Raw genomic sequence first — 23,926 nt, 5'->3', positions numbered from 1 at the left:
CCTGTCCATCTGGGATCATTTCCTTTTTGTCTGAAGTTTATCCTTTAGCACAGGAGTCAGCAAGCTACGGTCCACAGGCCAAATGCAGCCCACGGCCTATTTTTGTGAATAAAGTTTCATTTGAATACTGCCAGGCTTATTCATTTACATATTGTTAATGGTTGCTTTTGCCCCACAGTAGAGTTGAGTGGTTTGTGAGGGATCCCGTACTGTGTGGCCTACAAGACTCAAATATTTACTATCTGACGGTTTTTTTTTTTTTTTTTTTTTAAGACGGGGTTTCACCATGTTGGCCAGGCTAGTCTCAAACTCCTGACCTTAAGTGATCCACCCGCCTCAGCCTCCCAAAGTGCTGGGATTACCAGGGTGAACCACCCTGCCCGGCCTGACTATAAAGTTTGCCTCCCTTGCTTCAGGGTTTGCTTTTGTGTTGGTCGGCTAGTTGGGAGAAAGCTCCCATTTTGTTTATCTAAAAAGATCTTTATTTTGCTTTAAATTCTAGATGGATATTTTTATCAACTAAATCCAAGGTTGGAGGTTCCTTTTTTTTTTTTTTTTTTGAGATAGGGTCTTGCTCTGTCACCCAGGCTGGAGTGCAGTGGTGAGACCTTGCCTTGGCTCACTGCAGCCTTGGCTTCCTAGGCTCAAGTGATCCTCCCACCTCAGCCTCCCAAGTAGCTGGGACTGCAGGTATGCACCACCACACTGAGCTAATTTTTAAAATTTTTCTTGTAGAGACAAGGTCTCCCTATGTTGCCCAGGTCGCTCTGGAACTCCTGGGCTCAAGCAATCTGCCCACCTCAGCCTCCTGAAGTGCTGAGATTACAGGTGTGAGCCACCACGCCCAGTGGCTATTTTCTTTAGGCACATACATTCTACGTGACCTTTTACCCTCCACTGCTCCTAAGAAGTTAGTTCTGTTTTTCACTCTTTTAAAGATAGCTGACTACTTTATCATGCTATGGACTCACTGAACAATGAGCCTTCATTCATTCATTGAGAATCCATCAACTAACATCTTTTGTCAATTTAGGAAATTCTTAGCTCTTACCTCCTCAGATATTGCCTCTCTCATCAACTTCTGGACATTTAAATACATGCATATTAGATAGTTTTCACTGTATCCTCTCTCATCTCTTTACTCTCAGTTTTGCACTTTTACCTTGGTCTTTCAAAGCTGATGCCTTTTTCTGACAAATTTTATAGTTCACTAATCTCATTATAGAGCTGTATCTAATTTGTTAAATACATCAGTTGAATTATTTTTCAGTTCTAGAATTTGTATTAGGTTCTTTATCAAACCTATAATGTCATTTTATAGTTTCTGGTTCCCTGATGAAATTTCCAAGCTTGGCTGCTGCTTTGACCTTAGTGAACAATTGTTGTGTAATCTGAGTTAGCCAATTCTAATATCTTAAGGTTTTCTGTGGTCTGTTGTTCGTGTTGGTTCTCACATGTGAAATCTTTTCTTGTGTGTCTGATTTTCTTTGTGTGCTGAACATGTATTTGTAAAAAAACCAAACAAACAAAAAAAAACAGGTATAGAAATAATATAAGCCCTAAGTATAGGATATAATCCTGTCTTCCTCCAGAGAGGATTTTTATTTTACTTTGTTAGGTAATTGAAGAGATTACTAGTCAGAAACCACCATAATACAGGTTCAAGGCCTCATTTTCTCTTGACCAACAAATGACAAAAATCTGGGCGGAAAGTCTGGCTAGGAGGCTGGGTGGGCACCATGGCTCACACCTGTAATCCCCACACTTTGGGAGATCCAGGCAGGAGAATCACTTGAGGCCAGGAGTTTGAGACCAGCCTGGGCAACATGGAGAAACCCTGTCTCTACAAAAAGTAAAAAAATAAAACAAAAATTAGCAGAGCATGTTGTGCGCCAGTAATCCCAGCTACTCAGAAGCCTGAGGCAAGAGGCTCTCTTGAGCCCCATGTGGTCAAGACTGCAATGAGTCATGACCTTACTACTGCACTCCAGCCTGGACAACAGAGCAAGACCCTGTCTCAAAATAAATAAAAAAAAGTCCAGCAAGATTTTTGTTTTGTTTTATTTACTTCCAATTCACATTTGGGATTGAATTTCAGGGTCCGAGCTTAAAGTGGGTGTGATTTATTAGAGTCCCTACCTTTGTGAGCCTAAACTGCTTTTTTTCTCTCAGTCCTACAGCCCACTCAAAGTGTAGCTCGGTTTTAATACTGAAGCTGTTTCGGCCGGGCGCGGTGGCTCAAGCCTGTAATCCCAGCACTTTGGGAGGCCGAGACGGGCGGATCACGAGGTCAGGAGATCGAGACCATCCTGGCTAACACGGTGAAACCCCGTCTCTACTAAAAAAAAAAAATACAAAAAACTAGCCAGGCGTGGTGGCGGCGCCTGTAGTCCCAGCTACTCGGGAGGCTGAGCCAGGAGAATGGCGTAAACCCGGGAGGCAGAGCTTGCAGTGAGCTGAGATCCGGCCACTGCACTCCAGCCTGGGCGACAGAGCCAGACTCCGTCTCAAAAAAAAAAATAAAAATAAAAAATAAAACAAGCTGTTTCTACTAAATTGGCAAATGCTGGCAGGGTATAGTGGCTCATACCTGTAATCCCAGCACTTTGGGAGGCCAAGGCCAGTGGAACTTGAGATCAAGAGTTCAAGACCAGCCTGGCCAACATGGTGAAACCCCATCTCTACTAAAAATAAAAAAAATTAGCCGGTTGTGGTGACGCGTGCCTGTAATCCCATCTACTCCGGAGGCTGAGACAGGGGAATCGCTTGAACCCAGGAGGCAGAGGTTGCAGTGAGCCAAGATCGTACCACTGCACTCCAGCGTGGGTGACAGAGTGAAACTCTGCTTCAAAAATAGACAAATGCCATCCAGCCAACAATGTGTCTTTGTGTGCTACACTACTTGTCTTGGTTGTCTTCTCCTATGTTCTGACCCAGCATTTCACTACTAGTTTTATTAGCTCTTTAATGATTTTAAGAATTTTAAAAAAGTTTTGACTTTTTTTTCAGTTGTCTTCAACAGAAGGGTCACTCCAAATTACCTAGACTGCCATTAACAGAATTGGAAGTTTGTTCTCCTGTTTGTACATTTTTTCAATTTTTTATTTTATTTTACTTTTTTGAGACCGAGTCTCTATCGCCCAGGCTGGAGTGCAGTGGCACGATCTCGGCTCACTGCAACCCCCGCCTCCCAGGTTCAAGTAATTCTCCTGCCTCAGCCTCCCGAGTAGCTGGGATTACAGGTGCCAGCCACCATGTCCAGCTCATTTTTTGTATTTTTAGTAGAGACGGGGTTTTACCATGTTGCCCAGGCTGGTTTCAAACTCCTGAGCTCAGGCAATCTGCCTGCCCGCCTCGACCTTTCAAAGTGCTGGGATTACAGGCGTGAGCCACTGTGCCTGGCCTTCAATTCTTTTTTTTTTTTTTTTTTGAGACAAGAGTCTTGCTCTGTCACCAGGCTGGAGTGCAGTGGCGCAATCTAGGCTCACTGCAACCTTTGCCTCCTGGGTTCAAGCAATTCTCCTGCCTCAGCCTCCTGAGTAGCTGGGACTACAGGCGCCTGCCACCATGCCTGGCTAATTTTTGTATTTTTAGTAGAGATGGGGTTTCACCATGTTGGCCAGGATGGTCTCTGACCTCGTGATCCACCCACCTCGGCCTCCCAAAGCAAAATTTTTAAATGTTGTAACTATATATTCATCTTAGCATCTGAAAAAGAAAACAAAAATCTCTGTATGTCTATGTCTACATTTTAGCGATGATAACCATTCCTCTTCCAGGAACAAGGTCTCAGAGGGAAACATCATGTAAAGTAGGGTTGAACTATAGACTTAAAACACAGAATAAGTACAAGTAACATGTTTTGCTAGCTGTCCACAACAGACAGCTCTTCAATTTATTGTAATTTATGAACTAAATATGGTAAATAAAGGCTATTTCATACAAATTAATATTGCAGTTATATTTGGGGCATCAGTACATACAATCAAATTTTATAAACATGGTGCCTATTAATTTTTGAGACAGAGTCTTGCTCTTGTGCCCAGACTGAAGTACAGTGGTGTGATCTCGGCTCACTGCAACCTCTGCCTCCCAGGTTCAAGCGATTCTCCTGCCTCAGCCTCCCGAGTAGGTGGGATTAAAAGTGCCTGTCACCAAGCCCAGCTAATTTTTGTATTTTTAGTAGAGACACGGTTTCATCATGTTGGCCAGGCCAATCTCGAACTCCTGACCTCAGGTGATCTGCCCGCCTCAGCCTCCCACAGTGCTGGGATTACAAGCGTGAGCCACCATGCCCGACTGGTGCCTATTAATGTAGATTTTAAAGTTCAAATTTTTTGAAAATTACTATCTTTTAGTCAGATTAAATTAAAATTTACTTGACAGACTGCCTTGGATTAACCTGCCTTTGGTTCAGAGCAACACATTACTTTTCCCACCACATAATCCTAGTATGTGAACATCTTGTTCTTATCACATGTTCATATTTGTATCTCTAACACTTAACCAGACAAGGAACTCAATACTTTATAGCCAGAAACATCCTTAGTTCTGGTGAAAATGTATTAATATCTGAAGCTTGTGGAGAAGAGAAATGACAAGAGCCAAACCTAAACCAAAAGAACTAGGTAATTGGTTTATTCAAGACAAGGGAATTAAAATCAGTAAGCATACAAACTATATTGCTTGAAAGAAACTTTTAAAAATAATTTATATCTTTGAGATGGGGTCTTGCTCTGTCACCCGGGTGAGTACAGTGGCACAATCGTGGCTCACTGCTGCAGTCTCAACCTCCCATCCTCAAGGGATCCTTCCACCTCAGCGTCCTGAGCAGCTAGGATTACAGGCATGCGGCACCATGCCCAGCTAATTTTTTTATTTTTATTTTTGTAGAGAAGGTGTCTACTTATGTTGCCCAGGCTGGTCACAAACTCCTGGCTCCAAGCCATCCTCCTGCCTCAGCCTCCCAAAGTGCTGGGATTAAAGGTGTGGGCCACCATGCCTGGCTTTTTTTTCTTTTGTAGAGATGGTCTTTTTCTGTCACCCAGGCTGGAGAGCAGTGGCTATGATCATAGCTCCCTGCAGCCTCTAATTCCTGGGCTCAAGTGATCTTCCTACCTCAGCCTCCTGACTATGAGGGCATGCCACCACACCTGGCTAATTTTTACATTTTTTCTAGAGACAGGGTCTCATTATGTTGCTCAGGCTGGTCTCAAACTTCTGGCCTCAAGCAATCCTCCCATCCAGGCCTACCACTGTGCTGGGATTACAAACAGGAGCCACCTCCCCACACTTTTGTTTTAAGAGTGAAAAGGTAAGGGTAGCTAAGGTAGTTTCACTCATATAGTAGGCATTCATAAATCTTTGTTGAAGGAAGAAAAGAGAGAAAGTGAAATTTAACCTGAAATCCTGAAGAATGAATAGGAAAGAGCTACTGAAGGGGAGTATGATTGGAAGAAGAACTTTCCCTGTATAAGGAACAGCAAAATGTTGAAATCAAGACGATGGCTCCTAGTAACTGAATTTCTGTATTCAGTTCTAGCTGGACTGTCAAACACAGAGAATAGAGATGAAGCTGAAGAGGTCCGGCAAAGGCTAGGCCCTGGAGGTTCTTGTTAAAGTCTTACTTTGAAGGATTCTGAGTAGAATGACAAGATCAGATCTGTGTTGCATAGGGGAAAATGGACTTGAAGAGAGCACAATTGGAGGTAAAAGGGACCAATTAGGGAGGGCAGTGGTTAAGGGAAGAGATGTAAGAGGTCTACACTAGGATAGTAGCGACAAAAATTGAAGGCCTTGTTGGGAGATAAAAATCTGATTTAGTGAATGTTTAACTGAAGATATGAAGGAGAGAAAGCAGTAAAGAATAACTTAGATTTCTGGCTTCAGGGACTGAGTGAAAGTGTCATTGAACTGATAGGGAATACCAGGAGAGACTTGTAGGGGAAGATGAGGAGGTTCCATTTTGGACACACTGAATTTGAGATATCTGAGTTACCTAAGTGGTGTCATCTGCCAGGCCGTTGGACATCCAGGTCTTCACCATGCCAGAGGAGCCTGAACTGGAGTTATCAGCATTTTGAGAATAACTGAAGTCATGGAAGTGAAGGTGATCACTCAGGGGAAACTATGTAGAGTGTGACATAAGGACCTTGGTCAGGACCCTGAGGAATACCCAACATGTAAGGGATACACAGAACATGACTGAAAAATGACTAGAGTAAGAAAAAAACAGAAGAATATGGGCCGGGCACAGTGGCTCACACCTGTAATCTCAGCACTTTGGGAGGCCAAGGCGGGCAAATCACAAGGTCAGGAGTTGGGAGACCAGCCTAGCCAACATGGTGAAACCCAATCTCTATTAAAAATACAAAAATTAGCCAGGTGTGGTGGCAGGCACCTGTAATCCCAGCTACTCAGGAGGCTGAGGCAGGAGAATCACTTGAACCCAGAAGGGGGAGGTTGCAGAGAGCCAAGATCGCACCACTGCACTCCAGCCTGGTGACAGGGCGAGACTTCATCTCAAAAAAAATAATGTGGTGGTGTCATCAAAGCCAAGGGAAAAGCAGGGAATTGCCCATAGTGTCAAATGCTCCCTAGACAACAAAGATAAAAAATAAATAGGATCCACAGGGTTTGGTGTCCTGAAGGTCATCTGTACCGCTGGGTGGCAGTTTTGATGGTAGTAGAGGGGTGGAAACCAGACTGCAGTGCATTGAGGATAAGGGGTAAAAAATGCAGAAAATGGATACAGAACAATAACATGGATTACTAACAAGATAAGGTGGCCAGGCGCGGTGGCTCACATCTGTAATCTCAGCACTTCGGGAGGCCGAGGCGGGCGGATCACAAGGCCAGGAGATTGAGACCATCCTGGCTAACACCGTGAAACCCCATCTCTACTAAAAATACAAAAAATTAGCCAAGTGTCGTGGCGGGTGCCTGTAGTCCCAGCTACTCAGAAGGTTGAGGCAGGAGAATGGTGTGAACCCGGGAGGCAGAGCTTGCAGTGAGCCGAGATCGCACCACTGCACTCCAGCCTGGCGACAGAGCAAGACTCCATCTCAAAAAAAAAAAGGTTAAGGCTCAAAATCAGTATGCTCAACAAAAGAAGCTGCCTCAAAAGAGTACATACTGTGTGGCTGCATTTGGATAAAATACTAGAACAGCCAAATCTATAGTGACAACAAGCAGGTCAGTGGTTGCTGAGACCAGGTGTGGGGAAGGGGAATTGACTGCAAAGGGGCACAAGATAACTTTTGGGGGTGATGAAAATGTTACATTGCTTTACTGGGATGTTTATGACACAGGTGTATGCATTTGTCAAAATTCATTGACCTGTACACCTAAAATGGGTATATTTATTATATGTAAATTTACCTTGATACAACTTATTTTAGAAGTTTCAAAAATATAGGCGTCTGTAGTCCCAGCCACACGGGAGGCTGAGGCAGGAGAATGGCGTGAACCCGGGAGGCGGAGCTTGCAGTGAGTGGAGATTGCGCCACCGCACTCCAGCCTGGCGACAGAGCGAGACTCCGTCTCAAAAAAAAAAAAAAAAAAAAAATATAGTAAGTGAATATAATTCATTCAAGTCTTTGAATAAATTCATCCATTTGTGAAGAGGAACAGCGGGTAGTAGCTGAAAAGGCATTTGAGGTAGAGGCAGAGTAGTTTTTAGAAGGAAAAGCATATTTAAGTACTATTAAAGGAAAATCCAGAGAAGGGGAGCAGCTGACATTAAAGGAGGTGAGCAAGAGACAACAAAGTGAAGAAATGCAGTAAAGTACTTACCACTAGTGCTTTATCACTTATCACTAGACTAGTAACCAAACCTCAGGATTCCCAGGCTGGGACCTTCCAGTATAGAAAGTTTACTGCCAATACAGTTTGTGTTCTAGAATCAATTCTAACACTGAGTTCAGCTGATTATTGATGGTGCAACTTGAATAGGAGGTACAGGTTGGTTATAATGTGAACAGAAATAGCCTGAGAAAATTATTTAAACCATAATAACATAATACGTATATACTTCTGAAGACTGGTGGCAGTAGGGCTTAGAAAAGGGTTCATGATAAAAGGAATGAGAGTAAAGTAAAAAGATGAAAACAGTAAGATTTTCTTTTTGTTGAATACTCATTATGCACCATGCAAGTGTTGGATTTTTTTGTTTGCTTGGTTTGTTTCCGAGACAGTCTTGCTTTGTCACCCAGGCTGGAGTGCAGTGGCGCCACCTCAGCTCACTGCAACCTCCGCCTCCCGGGTTCAAACAATTCTTGTGCCTCAGCCTCCAAAGTAGCTGGGATTACTTGCGTATGCTACAACATCTGGCTAGGTTTTTTTTTGGTTGTTGTTTTTTGTTTTTTTCTGAGACGGAGTCTCGCTCTGTCGCCCAGGCTGGAGTGCAGTGGCGCGATCTCGGCTCACTGCAAGCTCCGCCTCCTGGGTTCATGCCATTCTCCTGCCTCAGCCTTCCAAGTAGCTGGGACCACAGGGGCCCAGTACCACACCTGGCTAGTTTTTTTGTATTTTTAGTAGAGACGGAGTTTCACTATGTTGGCCAGGATGGTCTCAATCTCCTGACCTCAAGTGATCCACCTGCCTCAGCCTCCCAAAAGTGCTGGGATTACAAGTGTGAGCCACCAGGCTCAGCCCTAAGTGTTTTATATAAACATTATTCTCATTTATTACAACCTTTTTGGCCTTCCCATTTAATGTAAGAGGGAAAAAGCACAGGTCAACTAAACTGCCCAAGAGCATACATCTGGTAAATTATAAAAGTAGAATCACAATGTAAATATTTCTTTTTTTCTTTTTTAGAGAGAGAGTCTCACTCTGTCATCAGGCTTGAGTGCAGTGGTGCGATCTTGGCTCACTGCAACTTCTGCCTCCCGGGTTCAAGTGATTCTCCTGCCTCAGCCTGCTGAGTAGCTGGGATTACAGGCATGCACCACCACGCCCAGCTAATTCTGTGTTTTTAGTAGAGATGAGGCTTCTCCATGTTGGTCAGGCTGGTCTCGAACTCCCAACCTCAGGTGATCCACCCACTTCAGCTTCCCAAAGTCGTGGGATTACAGGCGTGAGCCACGACGCCTGGCTTGAATTGCTTTATGAATAGTTCTGCTGAGATTGTACCTCTCCGAGTGGAGCTAAGTTATGTATTCAAAAACATTTAATACACGCAATGTGTAAGTCACTGTGGAAGGTGGTTTGGAAACTGCAAAGATCACGAATGAGACATAGTCCAGGAGAAAAGAGGTTATCTATCTACCAGAAGAAACTGACATATACCATAACGGAGCCAAAGGTAAGTAAGTGTTGGCAATTCACAGAAAGAATGATTTTTGAGGAAATAAGGATATAAGAAGCAAAGGGACCCTTTAGGAGACTATTTTATTGGTTCAGCCAAAAGATTCTCAGTGCTTGAATTAGGACAGAGGCAGTGGAGACAGAGGGGGAGAAGGTTATTAGAGCTATTGCAGAAGCCGAAATTGCTGAATAATTGTGAAAAATAAGGAGAGAGGGGAATAGCAAATGAAGCCCAAGTTTCTGTCTTGGTTAGCAAGTGCATGGTGGAGCTATTTGCCCAGATAGGGAGTTCAAGAGGAGGAACAATTTGACAAGATTAGGAGACAGAAAGAGATGTCAATGTACTCATCCATCCCCCTCTGTGGATTATAGCTGAGCTGTGGCCATGTTCCTCAACCCAAGGGGCTGCACTGGTCAGGCCTGGGCAGGTGAGAACTCCCCACTAGAGTCTCTCTTAACCTATTCTGGTTCGGGCCCTGCCCAATTAAAACTAAAAGATAAAAAGACCTCTCTACTACTGAGAACCCCTAAGAGCTTCACCATCTCGACCTTAATTCACCCACACCTTTATGTATCCCTTTAACTCTCCTCAATGACCCTATTTGAGTGTGCCACCTATTTCCTGCCAGGACTGTAACACATCATATTTATGTATTTTTAAATGAGGTATGTATGTATAACTGTGTATGTACAGGAAAGATCTGGAAAGATGCACATCAAACTGTTAGTAATAGTGACCACTTGGTAATGGGGACAAAGGAGGAGGAACAAAGGAAAAGAGGGCTTCTCTTATTTTATAACATTTGAATTCCTTAAACAAAAGGCCTGTACTACTTTGTTGTTGTTGTTGCCCAGGCTGGAGTGCCATGGTGCGATCTCGGCTCACCACAACCTCCGCTTCCCAGTTTCAAGCGATTCTCCTATCCCAGCCTCCCGAGTAGCTGGGATTACAGGCATGTGCCACCAGACGGGGTTTTTCCATGTTGGTCAGGCTGATCTCGAACTCCCAACCTCAGGTGATCCACCTGCCTCGGCCCCCCAAAGTGCTGGGATTACAGGCTGAGATTACAGCCACCATGCCTGGCCAAGGCTTGTACTATTTTTTAAATTAAAAAGAAAAAAAAAATTTTTTTTAAGTAGAAAAACAACATCAGTCTACTGCAAAAAGTTCAGTAAATTCACTGAGAGTAAACATGAAACCTCCACTTAATTCCCCTAAGAACTAGTAAACAAAATTACAGAGAAAAATCTTAAACTTAAAAAAAATTTAATGGTAAATACATATTGATAGAAATTATTCAGTTCTCCTATGAATGTAGCATCCGAGGATACTCTCCATGTTCACGGCTCCCAGCCCTTCCCTCCAGGCTGATGGGGCAATGTGAGACCCACCAAGCCAGCAGACTCCTCCACTGAGCGCTCACCCTTGCCATGAAATTCCTGATGTAGGGCCACATGTTCCCGGATGCTACGCAGGAGGCAGAGATAGGTGGCAGCTTGGAAATGAAGCTCATGTTGGGCTCTGCACAACTTTTCACTGGTGACCTAGAGAAGCAGGAAGTCAGAAACTCTTAACCCAGCTACAGATACAGGTCCACAGAGACAGATTTAATAAATAAGCATTCACTAGAGTGAAAGTAAATTGCACAGAGGAAATACAGACATGTATATATATACATGTATACTTAATACATCTGTAAAGGTACTCTGTAATTATTAGTAAAGCTGACCTCTACTACATCTATAAAGGCACTCTGTAATTATTAGTAAAGCTGACCTCTACTTCGGATTTTTAAAAGGAGTTGCATTGAATGTTCCTGTATTCAGTCAGTACTGCAAGAAGTCACTAGTTTCAATTCCTTCATTTTACAGATGAGGACTAAAGCCCAGAGATCCTCAGAGGTTGGTTAATGGTAGATATGGAAATTATAATTAGGTCACTGATCATTAATGTCACCTAAATAATATAATGTAGAACTTTCTCCCTTTCAAGCAAATAAAGGACTGCTTTATTTATATTTCTGTGACTTTGATTAATGTGGCATACACCTTTCATTACAATGAAAATTGAAAACTTGGCTGGGCGTGGTGGCTCACGCCTGTAATCCCAGCACTTTGGGAGGCCGAGGCGGGCAGATCACGAGGTCAGGGGATAGAGACCATCCTGGCTAATACGGTGACACCCCGTCTCTAAAAAACAAAACAAAATTAGCTGGGCGTGGTGGCAAGTGCCTGTAGTCCCAACTACTTCAGAGGCTGAGGTGGGAGAATGATGTGAACCCAGGAGGCAGAGCTTGCAGTGAGCCAAGATCAGGCCACTGCACTCCAGTCTGGGCGACAAAGTGAGACTCCATCTCAACAACAACAACAAAAAAAAGAAAATTGAAAACTTACTTTGTCTGAAAAATGATAGCTTTGTGCTAAATAGTAAAAAATGAAGGTTTTATGTATAAAAGTAGTATGCTTATGTTCATATTACTTATTACAATTGGCCCTCCATATCCATGGATTCTGCATCTTTGGATTCATCAACTTCTGATCAAAAATACTCAGAAAAAAATAAAAGGATGATCATGTCTTACCAAACATATGTTTTATCATTATTCCCTAAACAATGTAGTATAACAACTACTTACATAGCGTTTACATTGCACAAGGTATTATAATCTAGAGATAACAAAGTATACAGGAGGATGTGCATAGGTTATATTGCAAATACTACAGCATTTTATCTCAGGGACTTGAGCACCCGTGGATTTTGGTATCCCTGAGCAGGGCTGGGGGGTGTCCTGGAACCAATCCTCAGAGTTACTGAGAAATAGTTGTTCTTGCTCTCACCATTTGCTTATCCATCTGAAAAATCTGGACTCATGACTTTAAGAAGCTAGAAATTCCATATCCATTCCAAAGTCCCCAAATGACTCTAAACCTTTTTTCTTCATCATACTTTTGAGATTCACTGCACCCTCTTTGACTAGTTCTGTATTCAAGGCTGTGAGAAAGGGGCAGGAAAAGTGAGATGGGGATGTGTACATAACTCTGAGTGACTAAAGGAGCCATGTCCAAGTGTGGATTAATCTGGGTACCACTACCTACATAATCCCCACCCCCACCTTTTTTTTTCTTGAGACAGGGTCTCACTTTGTTGCCCAGGCTAGAGTGCAATGGCGTGAACGTGGCTGTTGATCTCCCCAGCTCAAGTGATCCTCCTGCCTCAGCCCCGCAGGTAGCTGGGACTACAGATGTGTGCCACCATATCCGGCTATTTTTTATGAAAACAGGGTTTCACCATGTTGCCAGGCTGGTCTTGAACTCCTGGGCACAAGCGATCCACCCACCGCCTCTTCCCAGAGTGCCGGGATTACAGGCGTGAGCCACCGCTACTGGCCTAATCCCCTTTCTCTATTTGAATATCTAGTGTTAGAATCTGAAAACTAGAATGTGTGTGGCTTCTTGGTTTTTGAGACAGTGTCTCGCTCTGTGGCCTATGCTGGAGAGCAGTGGTATGAACATGGCTCACTGCAGCCTTGATTGACTTTCTGGGCTCAAGTGATCCTCCCACCTCAGCTTCCCAATTAGCTGGAACTAGAGGATGGGACACCACGCCTGGATAATTTTCAAATTTTTTGGAGAGGAGGTCTCACTACACTATATTGCCCATGCTGTTAGAATGTGGGTTTCAGGATCTGCAGATCATGTTGAAAGCAACATTTGTTAGCTGCTTAAAAACATTATTAATCTGCTTTAATACAAATTTAACTTTTTAGTAATTAAAACTTTATGAGAAATCAACACCAATATCAAGCATTAACAAATAATAGCATCCATTTCTATTAATATATAAGCCTAAATGTGTGGAATTTGACATGAGAATTCTAGGTTAACGTAGGATAGAATACTGCCCTTGCTTTAGTTGAGCCTGAATCATGAGGACAGAAGGGTCAGCAATAGACAGGAAACATTAAATAGATCACAAGAACATAAAAGAGATCAAATGAAATAGGACACTGCATTTTCCCTGTGAAGGGAGGTTTCTCCCTAATAGAATCCCTTCTCCAGAGGGAAAGGATAGAGAAAATGGGATGGTTGAGTTAGCTCTGAGCCTGAAGGAAATAGAAACCATTTCCCCTATGCTCAAGTGCATTCCAGAGTGTTATTTCCGGAATGTACCATGAATTTCAGAACCATTACCAAGTCTCTCTCAAGGGTAATGGTATCCCCATAAGGTACAACTATAATCATGTCACCTCCTTAAAAATCTTAGAATGGGGCCGGGTTCGGTAGCTCGCCTGTAATCACAATACTTTGGGAGGCTGAGGCAGGCGGATCACCTGAGGTCGGGAGTTCAAGACTAGCCTGACCAACATGGAGAAACCCGTCTCCAAGAAAAATAAAATTACCTGGGCATGGTGTCGCATGCCTGTACTACTTGGGAGGCTGAGGCAGGAGAATCGCTTGAACCTGGGAAGCGGAGGTTGCGCTGAGCCGAGATCGCAATCTTAGAATGGCTTCCCATTACACTTACAAAAAAGTTTAAATTCTTGTTCGGCCTACCACCTCATCTACCTCCACTTCATCCACCCCCCCCCCCGGGGCTAAACCACTCTCAATTGACAATTTTTCTCCCCTTTGGCTTTCAATTGTTTAGCTTTTAAATCTGGACCCTAACCCCAATTTACTTGCTAACTCCAAATTACCCCTCAGGTCCCCGATTAATTTCCTCCGGAAAACCTTCCCTAACTACCCCTTCTTTATACCCCAGCCCCTGTTGTCTACACCTTGAGCACTTATTTATCCTAAGTGCTTTACTGTATTGCTCCTCAGGTGGGGAGCAAGCTTCTGAAAGGACAGGACCCATGTGCATCTGATTCTTTCTATTTAGACCAGGTTCCTAGCACAGCCCCTAAGTTATCACCTTTTAAAAACTAGGTGAATTTGAGTTCTAAGATCTTACATTCTGACGTCCATGGCTCAGAAATTCGACAGTTGATCGTTCTCCCTTTCCCAACATTGCTCAAGGGCAGCAAGTTTCCTTCCCTAAAGCCCAGTTTTTCTTTTCCGTCTCAAAAAGAAATGCTTCTTGGAATAACTTTTCTAGGGGACGGACGAGGAGATTGTTGGCCAAATGCTGTGGCTTTAAATCTAGTGACAGTACACCCTTCAAGTCCATCTTCATTCTTTAACCCCCAGCATTTCCTGTATTCCACTTTCCTGACTTTACCCTCCACAAACGCAACAGACCAGCCAATGAAATCCTTCGGGACGGGTCCGCCCCTCTGCAGGACAGACTGACGTCCCCAGAGCAACTCTGCGCCCCCGCCGGTCCTTTGGTTCCCGAGTTTATGCCAGAGCATGGAGCCTAGGGCCTGGGTTGGTTTGGTCAGAACCAGGGCTCCGTGGGAGGGTTGGCCTCAGAAATGCCGGAATTAGACACCGTGCTCCCCATCCCAGCCCAGACCCGACTCTTCCTCCCTCCCCAGCACGTGGAGAACCTGGGACAGGGCTCCCGTACCCGGTGTGCACGGAAAGCCTTCACAAGGTACCGATAGGCCGCGGTGTCGCGATAGGGTCGGCCGGTGGCCGCGCTCAGGTAGCGCAACTCCCGCAGAAGTCCTCGCAAAGTGCGCGCCGGGGACCCTAAGGCCGCCATTTTCCTGTCCTTCTCCGAGCCTAGTGCCCGACGGCGTCCTACGACCCTGCAAAACCCCTCCTCCCGCCCAGGCGCCTAATGGTACGGTCGGACGACTACCGGCTCCTCCTATCGACTAACTAGCAGTGGAACCGCTCACTTGTCCGTTGTACCGAGCCTTATTAATCGAAGGCCGAGGGGCGCCCTAACAAGAAAAGCAAACGAAACCCGAGCGTTAACTGACGCTACCAGGTCCTCTAACCCAGAACAAGGATTTGGGTAAATAGGGGCCTTTCTTCACGGCGTCATTTAAGATGCCCGTTAGCCGACCAACCGCTGAGTCTCAGGAGGAGCGGGCCCAGCGCGGGGTGTGGGTGTGGATTTGATACGGAACACGCTGAGAAGACATTTTAAAATGATTTATAGAAGGGATATCAAAAGTCAACTTACTGACGTTTCCCCAAATCCCAGGGCACCTGCGGCTCAGAGAAAGGACATGGGAGTGTGCAGATTCTCGAAAATTGCAGCTAGTAAAAACACAAACACGCGCTTCCCATTTAAAAAAAAAAGTAAAGTTGGCATATTTCGCTTTGTTTAGAAAGGGAAAAAAGTATTTTAAAGGCCAAAAATTTCAGGCCACCCCAGATGGGACTCGAACCCACAATCCCTGGCTTAGGAGGCCAATGCCTTATCCATTAGGCCACTGGGGCTTCTGTGAGCGACGCGCTCAAACAACATATTCAATTATTTTCCTCTTTGGTACGTCATCGTCATTTCATTTTTGCCTTACCCTATCCCACGAAACCACACCTAGCGCCCACGTGAGGGGTGACGTATGCTGGGACTTGTAGTTAGAGAACAAAAGTCCACATTACTGCGCCAAACGCTTTACCCTCGAAACTGCACCGATGCTCCGGACGTTGAACGGGCACGCGCACGCGTTTGCGTACGCGCTTGCCTGCGCAGTAGTCCCCGCGCCTGCGCAAAAGCAGGCATACGTCGTCGCGGAGCACAGCGCGCTGGGCAAATTGGCCGGATATTCGAGACTCGCCCTCTGAACTTCAGCTCTGTTGGGTTTTTACCGGAAACAGTCTGACCTTTTCCGGTGTTGCGACTTTCCGGGTGGAGATTTGCTCCAGCGGCCGTTAGGTGGTGCCTGCCGCGGTCAGTTTCTGCTTCCGGTTGAGGCGTTGAGGCCGTTTCCGCAGTCCGAGCGCGGTTGCTTACGCCTGTAATCCCAGCATTTTGGGAGGCCGAGGCGGGCGGATCAGCCGCAGATCATCTTAGGTCGGGAGTGTGAAACCAGCCTGACCAACACGGAGAAACCCTGTCTCTGCCAAAAATACAAAATTAGCCGGGCGTGGTGGCGCATGCTTGTAATCCCAGCTACTCGGGAGGCTGAGGCAGGAGAATTGCTTGAACCCTGGAGGCGGAGGTTGCAGTGAGCCGAGATCGCGCCATTGCACTCCAGCCCGGGCAACAAGAGCGAAACTCCATCTCAAAAAAAAAAAGAAACATGTGCCCTGTCCTTTGAATTGGTGGGTCAGCGATAAACATGGGAGAGCGGGGAAGTAATAGTACATTGATTAGGAATTAATTTTTAAAATTAGCAGTTCATTTTTTGGTTCCGTCCCTAATTGTATAACTTGAACAAATCACTTCAGAGTCCCAGTAAACTTACTTATAGTATCACAGGGGCTTCCCATTGTCCCTAAGTTCAAACGACATAAATTGATCCTCGCTTATATCTTAATCTTCATCTCTCACTTCGCTTCTTGTCACCCTCTGCTCCAGGTATCTCCACTTTCATTGTCTCTTCCCCACCACACACCTTACCTGTTATTCCCTCTGCCTGAAACTTAACCATTTGTGTTAATATGCCTCTTTACCCTTTGGGCTTCAGCTTATTCCAGAAGTGTAGGTTAGACCCATCTCTAGGCCCTTAAGGTCAATACTGCAAGGTGAAAATTACTCATTTTATAGAATGAGACCACCACTTCTCCTGCTGTCTTTCCCAGCTTTTCCCCCTCTCCCCTTTTCCCTAGTTTATAAGACACAAGAAGGGGGAGAAAGCAAAAAGTTGGAAAGAAACAGAAGTAAGATAAATAACTAGACGACCTTGGCACCACCACCTGGCCCTGGTGGTTAAAATAATAATGATAATATTAACCCCTGACCAAAACTACTAGTGTTATCTGTAAATTCCAGACATTGTATGAGAAAGCACTGTAAAACTTTTTGTTCTGTTAGCTGATGCATGTAGCCCCTCGTCACGTTTTCCACACATGCTTGATTTATCATGACCCTTTTACATGGATACTTTAAAGTTGTAAGCCTTTAAAAAGGCCACGTATTTCTTCTTCAGGGAGCTCGGTTCTTAAGATGTGAGTCTGCCGATGCTCCTGGCCGAATAAAAAAACCCTCTTCCTTCTTTAATCCGGTGTCTGAGGAGTTTTGTCTGCCGCTCGTCCTGCTACAATTTCACCTCCTCTGGTCCCCTGTTGCTCCCTTTATTTACTCATCATAAATAACTCTTAATGTAGGTACATGGCCACTACTCCATGCTGTAGTTGTCAGTCTCCTCCATCAGACTGGGAAGTTGTTCAGCTCCGAAAGTCCTGTGCCTAACAGAAAAGCCTGTTTCTTCACCAGGCTTTACTCCTTGGTAGGATAGTCGTAACAGCTTAGTCTGAAGCTCCTAAAGGGATTGGCACTGTCTGGCCCCAATGGCTAGGAGACATAAGCTACTGAGCAGGAATGACAAACAAATGGAACATCAATTGTTCATTAATGAGGAAAGCTGACTTGGTTGGAAACCTGGTGAACTGGACAGCACCTAGCCCACCTGTCCAGGGGGCAGCCATTACTCACCTCCACTGATTGTTGCTATTTTAGGAAAGCAAATCCTTTTAAAAAAATTATTTTTCAGGAAACTCTGGAAATCTGTTTTAATGCTATAGCTTTCCTTCTAAATATTGGCTACTAATGAATACTTAGTACTACATGCCGCTGGGCACGGTAGCTCAGGCCTGTAATCCCAGCACTTTGGGAGGCCGAGGTGGGCGGATCACCTGAGGTCAGGAGTTCAAGACCAGCCTGGCCAACATGGAGAAACCCCATCTCTACCAAAAATAAAAAATTAGCTGGGTGTGATGGCGCATGCCTGTAATCCCAGCTGCTTGGGAGGATGAGGTAGGATAATTGCGTGAACCCAGGAGGCAGAGGTTGTGGTGAGCCAAGATCTCACCACTGCACTCCAGCCTGGGCAACAAGAGCGAAACTCTGTCTCAAAAAAAAAAAAAAAAAAAAAAGTACTGCATGCCAAACAGAACAGCCCCACAGACTTCTAATCTGTAAAGAAAGAAGGAAGAAAAAAAAGGGCAGTAGGATTCAAAGTTAAGAAAAGGTAAAAACATGTGGTGTGCCTACTTCATGGGAAAAAAAAAGCTGCTTTGATGATTCTGCCTTTTTATTTATTTATTTTTTTTGGAAAAATTTTTAAAACTTTATTGTCTTTTTAAGTTTTTAGATGATTTTCTTCTTTCCTGTTATCTTCTTAGCCTGATACCCTGCCTTATCTTTAGGAAAAAAATGCTCCTGATAATAAATACAAAATGTAGTAAACTCATTTGTATTAACATGTAAGATTCAGCTGGGCGCGGTGGCTCAAGCCTGTAATCCCAGCACTTTGGGAGGCCGAGACGGGCGGATCACGAGGTCAGGAGATCGAGACCATCCCAACATGGGCTAACGTGGTGAAACCCCGTCTCCACTAAAAAATACACAAAACTAGCTGGGCGAGGTGGCGGGCGCCCGTAGTCCCAGCTACTCGGGAGGCTGAGGCAGGAGAATGGCATAAACCCGGGAGGCGGAGCTTGCAGTGAGCTGAGATCCAGCCACTGCACTCCAGCCTGGGCGACAGACGAGACTCCGTCTCAAAAAAAAAAAAAAAAAAAAATCTCAAAAAAAAAACCATGTAAGATTCTGTTCAAAACCCAGTCTCATTATAGGTCACTCTTCAGCACCCTCAGCTGATTACCACACTGGCTAAATTAAGGAACTTTAACATCTTAAACAGCTTTCTCAAGGTTACCATTTTAAATGTTCCCCACTTTTGGCTGGGTGCTGTGGCTCATGCCTGTAATCCCAGCCCTTTGGGAAGCCAAGGTAGGCAGATCACTTGAGGCCAGGAGTTCAAGAGCAGCCTGACCAACATGACAAAAACACATTCTCCACTAAAATTACAAGAATTAGCTGGGCGTGGTGGTGTGTGCTTGTAGTCCCAGCTGCTCTGGAAGCTGAGGCAGGAGAATTGCTTGAACCCGGGAGGCAGAGGTTGCAGTCCAGCCTAGGTGACACAGCGAGCACGAACCTGTCTAAAAAAAAAAAAAAGTTCCCCGCTCTTACTTATTTTCAGACTCAGGGTTTTCGGATAGTACTTTTTGGCTAGACACACCAACTGATTATTTAACTGAGTGTACAGTGATAGCCAGCAGCCTGGGCAACAAAGCAAGACCCCATCTTAACAAAAAATAGATTGCCGTATAGATGGTGGTGCGTGACTGTAGTTCTAGCTACACAGTAGTTTGAGGATCACTTGAGCCCAGAAGTTCCAGGCTGCACTGAGCTATTATCTCTCCACTGCATGGCACGCTAGATGACAGCGAAACCTTATCTCTAAAGTAATAATAATTGTTATTATTATTATAACAATAATCCCAGCACTTTGGGAGGCTGTAATCCCAGCCTGTAATCCCAGCATTTTGGGAGGCTGAGGCAGACAGATTGCTTGAGCTCAGAAGTTTGAGACCAGCCTGGGCAACAGCGAAAACCCACTTCTACAAAAAAAAATTTAAACTTAGCCAGGTGTGGTGGTGTGTGCCTGTATTCCCAGCTACTTGGGAGGCTGAGGTGAGAGAATCGCTTGAGCCTGTGGTGAGCCTTGATCACACCACTACACTCCAGCGTGGGTATCAGAGTGGGACCCTGTCTCAAAAAAAATTCTTTTTTCTTTTTGTGAAGATTTTTCTGTTTTGTTTTGTTTTGTTTTGTTTTGTTTTGTTTTGTTTGAGATACAGTCTCACTCTGTCGCCCAGGCTAGAGTGCAGTGGCACAATCTCAGCTCACTGCAACCTCCACCTCCCGGGTTCAAGTGATTCTCCTGCCTTAGCCTCCTGAGTAGCTGGGACTATAGGCACATGCCATCATGCCCAGATAATTTTGTTTTGTTTTGTTTTTTGAGACAGAGTCTCGCTGTGTCGCCCAGGCTGGCATGCAGTTGTACAATCTCGGCTCACTGCAAGCTCTGCCTCCCAGGTTCATGCCATTCTCCTGCCTCAGCCTCCTGAGTAGCTGGGACTACAGGCGCCCCGCCACCAAGCCCGGCTAATTTTTTGTGTTTTTAGTAGAGACGGGGTTTCACCTTGTTAGCCAGGATGGTAATTTTGTGTTTTTAATAGGGATGGGGTTTCACTATGTTGGTTTCACTCCTGACCTCAAGTGATACACCCGCCTTGGCCTCCCAAAGTGCTAGGATTACAGGCGTGAGCCATCACACCAGACATTTTGTTTTTTCTTTTTGAAGTGGTTTATTTTATTTATTTATTTATTTTTGAGACGGAATCTCTCTCTGTCACCCAGGTTGGAGTGCAGCGGTGCAATCTTAACTCACTGCAATATCCGCCTCCCAGGTTCAGGTGATTCTCCTGCCTCAGCCTCCGGAGTAGCTGGGATTACAGGCGTGCACCACCACACGCGACAACTTTTTGTATTTTTAGTAAAGATGGGGTTTCACCATGTTGGCCAGGCTGGTCTCAAACTCTTGACCTTAAGTAATCTGCTCGCCTTGGCTTCCCAAAGTGCTGGGATCACAGGCATGAGCCACTGTGCCCAGCCAGGTTTTAAAAGAGTAAAAACATTAAAACATAATAAAATAATAATTAAAACGAATGAATTAAATTAAAGCTATCACCCAGAGAGTTTGGTACCTACCTGGGTCATGATGATGATGTAATATAGCTCCCATGCGGAGCTATGTTCTTTGGGGCTGGCCCTGGAATAGCTGATCTCCACGAGAGAACCTGCAAAGTGCTGTTAGCTTTGTTTGGAGATGGTCCACCATTATGGAATATGTCGTACCTGAGTGATGATATCTTGAGACAGCTCTCTCAGTTGCCATCATTTTTCCAGTAATTGTCAAATAGAGATGGCATAGAACCTCCAGGGGGACAGTTTTCCTGAGACTCTTAGAAATGCTGGGCGCAGTGGCTCACGCCTGTAATCCCAGCACTTTGGGAGGCCAAGGCGGGCGGATCACCTGAGGTCGGGAGTTCAGGACTAGCCTGACCGACTGACATGGAGAAACCCTGCCTCTATGAAAAAAATACAAAATTAGCCGGGCGTGGTGGTGCGTGACTGTAATCCAGCTATTCGGGAGGCTGAGGCAGGAGAATCACTTGAACCCAGGGGCGGAGGTAGTGGTGAGCCGAGGTCGCGCCATTGCACTCCGGCCTGGGCAACAAGAGCGAAACTCCGTCTCAAAAAAAAAAAAAAAAAAAGAAAAGAAAAGAAAAAGAAACCTAAACAGTTTACTTCTTTAGTTCCTATTTGCTATGCTGTTTGTAATAAGAAGACTTGAGGGAAAGTATATGATTTACTGAGGTGAAACCTGACTATCAGGTTGAATGCACCTAGCATGATGAATTTAATGACAATCATTTGGTACAGTCACAATTCTGAATTGATTCAAATGACGTAGAAGTGACCTTGGAATTCATTTAGGTGCTACTTTTATTTTACGTGAGAAATCTTAAGCTCAGTGAATTACACAAATTCATCCTGCTAGTCATTTTTTAGTGCATTTTTGTTGTTATGGCATGTGACTTAAGATATCATTATGGAAGCCAGGTGCAGTGGCTCATGCCTGTAATCCCTGCACTTTGGGAGGCTGAGGTGGGTGGATCACCTGAGATCAAGAGTTCGAAACCAGTCTGGCCAACATGATGAAACCCCATCTCTGCTAAAAATACAAAAAAATTAGCTGGACGTGGTGGCGGGCACCTGTAATCCCAGCTACTCAGGAGTCTGAGGCAGCAGAATCACTTGAACCCGGGAGGTGGAGGTTGCAGTGAGCTGAGATAGTGCCACTGCACTCTGGTCTGGGCAATAAGAGCAAAACTCCATCTCAAAAAAAAAAAGATGTCATTATGGTATAAGATGAGTGTAGGAATGGTCTACCACGGCATCCTGGCAACCATGCATGTCTCCGTGTAGGCCACATATATTGCAGTTAGGCACCCCCAAAATCTACTTCCCCACTTTTCAGTAGAAAGCCCTGTGATTGCTCCTGATGCAAAAAGGGGATATGCCTGGTAAGGAGCTACTGTAAGGCAGTTTCTCATCCCTATTTTTTGGGAGACTGCTACAGGGCCATTTCTCATCAACTTCTCTGATGTCAGTTGAGCACAGAACTTTCCACGTTATTCTAACTTATGGTACAGCTGTAGACTTCTGCATAAGTTTATAAAACGCCTTGGCTGCAGTTGGATTTGGCTCCATGGCAGAGCAATCCAGCACTTAAGCTATCATTTGCTTTCTGTGATTCATCATCATCCTGCTGGACTGGGGACATGGGAGCAGACACCATCTTGCTTTTGCTGTCTGTGTAAATAATAAACTATCTGAACCCATTGGACTCATTGTCTCCTTCTTGACTGGGTCTGTGGAAGTTTAGCAAGTCAGTCTAGAAACTGCTGCAGTGTTAGGCACTGAGCTGTTGCTTAGCGACTGCTTGACCACTTGAAAATGAGGTTGAATATAAAAGGAATGACATCACATTTGGAGTCATACTTGATATGTGAATAATAGACTCATTAAAATGTCCATTAACAGGGATGAATAAATAAAATGTAGCATATCTGCAGTGGAATACTACTCAGCAATAAAAAGGGACAAATTACTGATGCATAACACGGATGAATCTAAAGTCATTATCCTGAGCAAAACCAGACACGAAGCCTACATACTATATGATCCATTTATATAAAATGCAAATCAATCTATAGTGACAGAAATCTCATTTGGGGTAGTGGTTTCAGTTATATCAAAAACCATTAAATTGTATACTTTAGCCGGACATGGTGGCTCACGCCTGTAATCCCAGCACTTTGGAAGGCCAAAGCAGGCGGATCACTTGAGGTCAGGAGTTTGAAACCAGCCTGGCCAACGTGACAAAACCCCGTCTCTACTAAAAATACAAAAACTAGCCGGGCTTGCTGGCGCATACCTGTGATCCCAGCTACTTGGGAGTCTGAGGTACAAAAATCGCTTGAACCCAGGAGGCGGAGGTTGCAATGAGCTAAGATTGCACCATTGCACTCCAGCCTGGGTGACACAGCAAGACTCTGTCTCAAAAAGAAAAGAAAAGAAAAAAGGCCAGGAGCAGTGGCTCACGCCTATGATCCTAGCACTTTGGGAGGCCGAGGCGGGTGGATCTGGAGTTCGAGACCAGGCTGGCCAACATTGTGAAACCTCGTCTCTACTAAAAACACAAAACTTTGCCGGGCGTGGTGGTAGACACCTGTAATCCCAGCTACTCAGGAGGCTGAGGCAGGAGAATCGCTTGAACTGGGAGCCAGAGGTTGCAGTGAGCCAAGATTGCACCATTGCATTCTAGCCTGGGCGAGAAGAGCAAAACTCCATCTCAAAAATAAATAAATAAATAAAAATTGTATACTTTAAGCAGATGAAGTCAGGTCAGAAAACTCTGTATATATCAGTTGTCTTCTCTTTCTGAACTAATTTCCTATATGTATTAATTAAAGGCTAAACTGCTGTAACAAAGAGACCTCAAACACAGTAGCTTAAGTTAGAAATTAAATAAAAAATATTTATGTTGCATAATAGTCTAGAAGTGGTCATTCCAGGTTAGTAGGGCAGCTCTGCTCTAAAAGGTCATCTAGGGACTGAGCTTCCTTTTGTAGCCGTGGG

General features: G+C 44.6%; 1 protein-coding gene and 1 non-coding gene across 2 annotated transcripts; both read right to left on the bottom strand.

Annotated features, from left to right (window-relative positions):
- Positions 1-10,559: 10,559 nt before the first annotated feature.
- On the bottom strand, positions 10,560-15,062 carry FMC1 (formation of mitochondrial complex V assembly factor 1 homolog). The gene is made up of 2 exons (XM_007983111.3): positions 14,822-15,062; positions 10,560-10,854 (listed from the first exon to the last, which is right to left on the bottom strand). Exons 1-2 carry the CDS (start codon positions 14,957-14,959, stop codon positions 10,651-10,653), a joined length of 342 nt encoding a protein of 113 aa, XP_007981302.1. The 5' UTR covers positions 14,960-15,062; the 3' UTR covers positions 10,560-10,650.
- Positions 15,063-15,575: 513 nt separating this feature from the next.
- Positions 15,576-15,648, bottom strand: TRNAR-CCU (transfer RNA arginine (anticodon CCU)). Its single transcript has one exon. It is a non-coding gene; the product is annotated as a tRNA-Arg (tRNA).
- Positions 15,649-23,926: the final 8,278 nt, after the last annotated feature.

Source organism: Chlorocebus sabaeus, chromosome 21 (genome assembly GCF_047675955.1).
Source record: "Chlorocebus sabaeus isolate Y175 chromosome 21, mChlSab1.0.hap1, whole genome shotgun sequence".
In the NCBI taxonomy this organism is placed as follows: Eukaryota; Metazoa; Chordata; class Mammalia; order Primates; family Cercopithecidae; genus Chlorocebus; species Chlorocebus sabaeus.
Note: the sequence above shows the minus strand (reverse complement) of the source record. Positions and strands in the feature narration are given on the sequence as shown.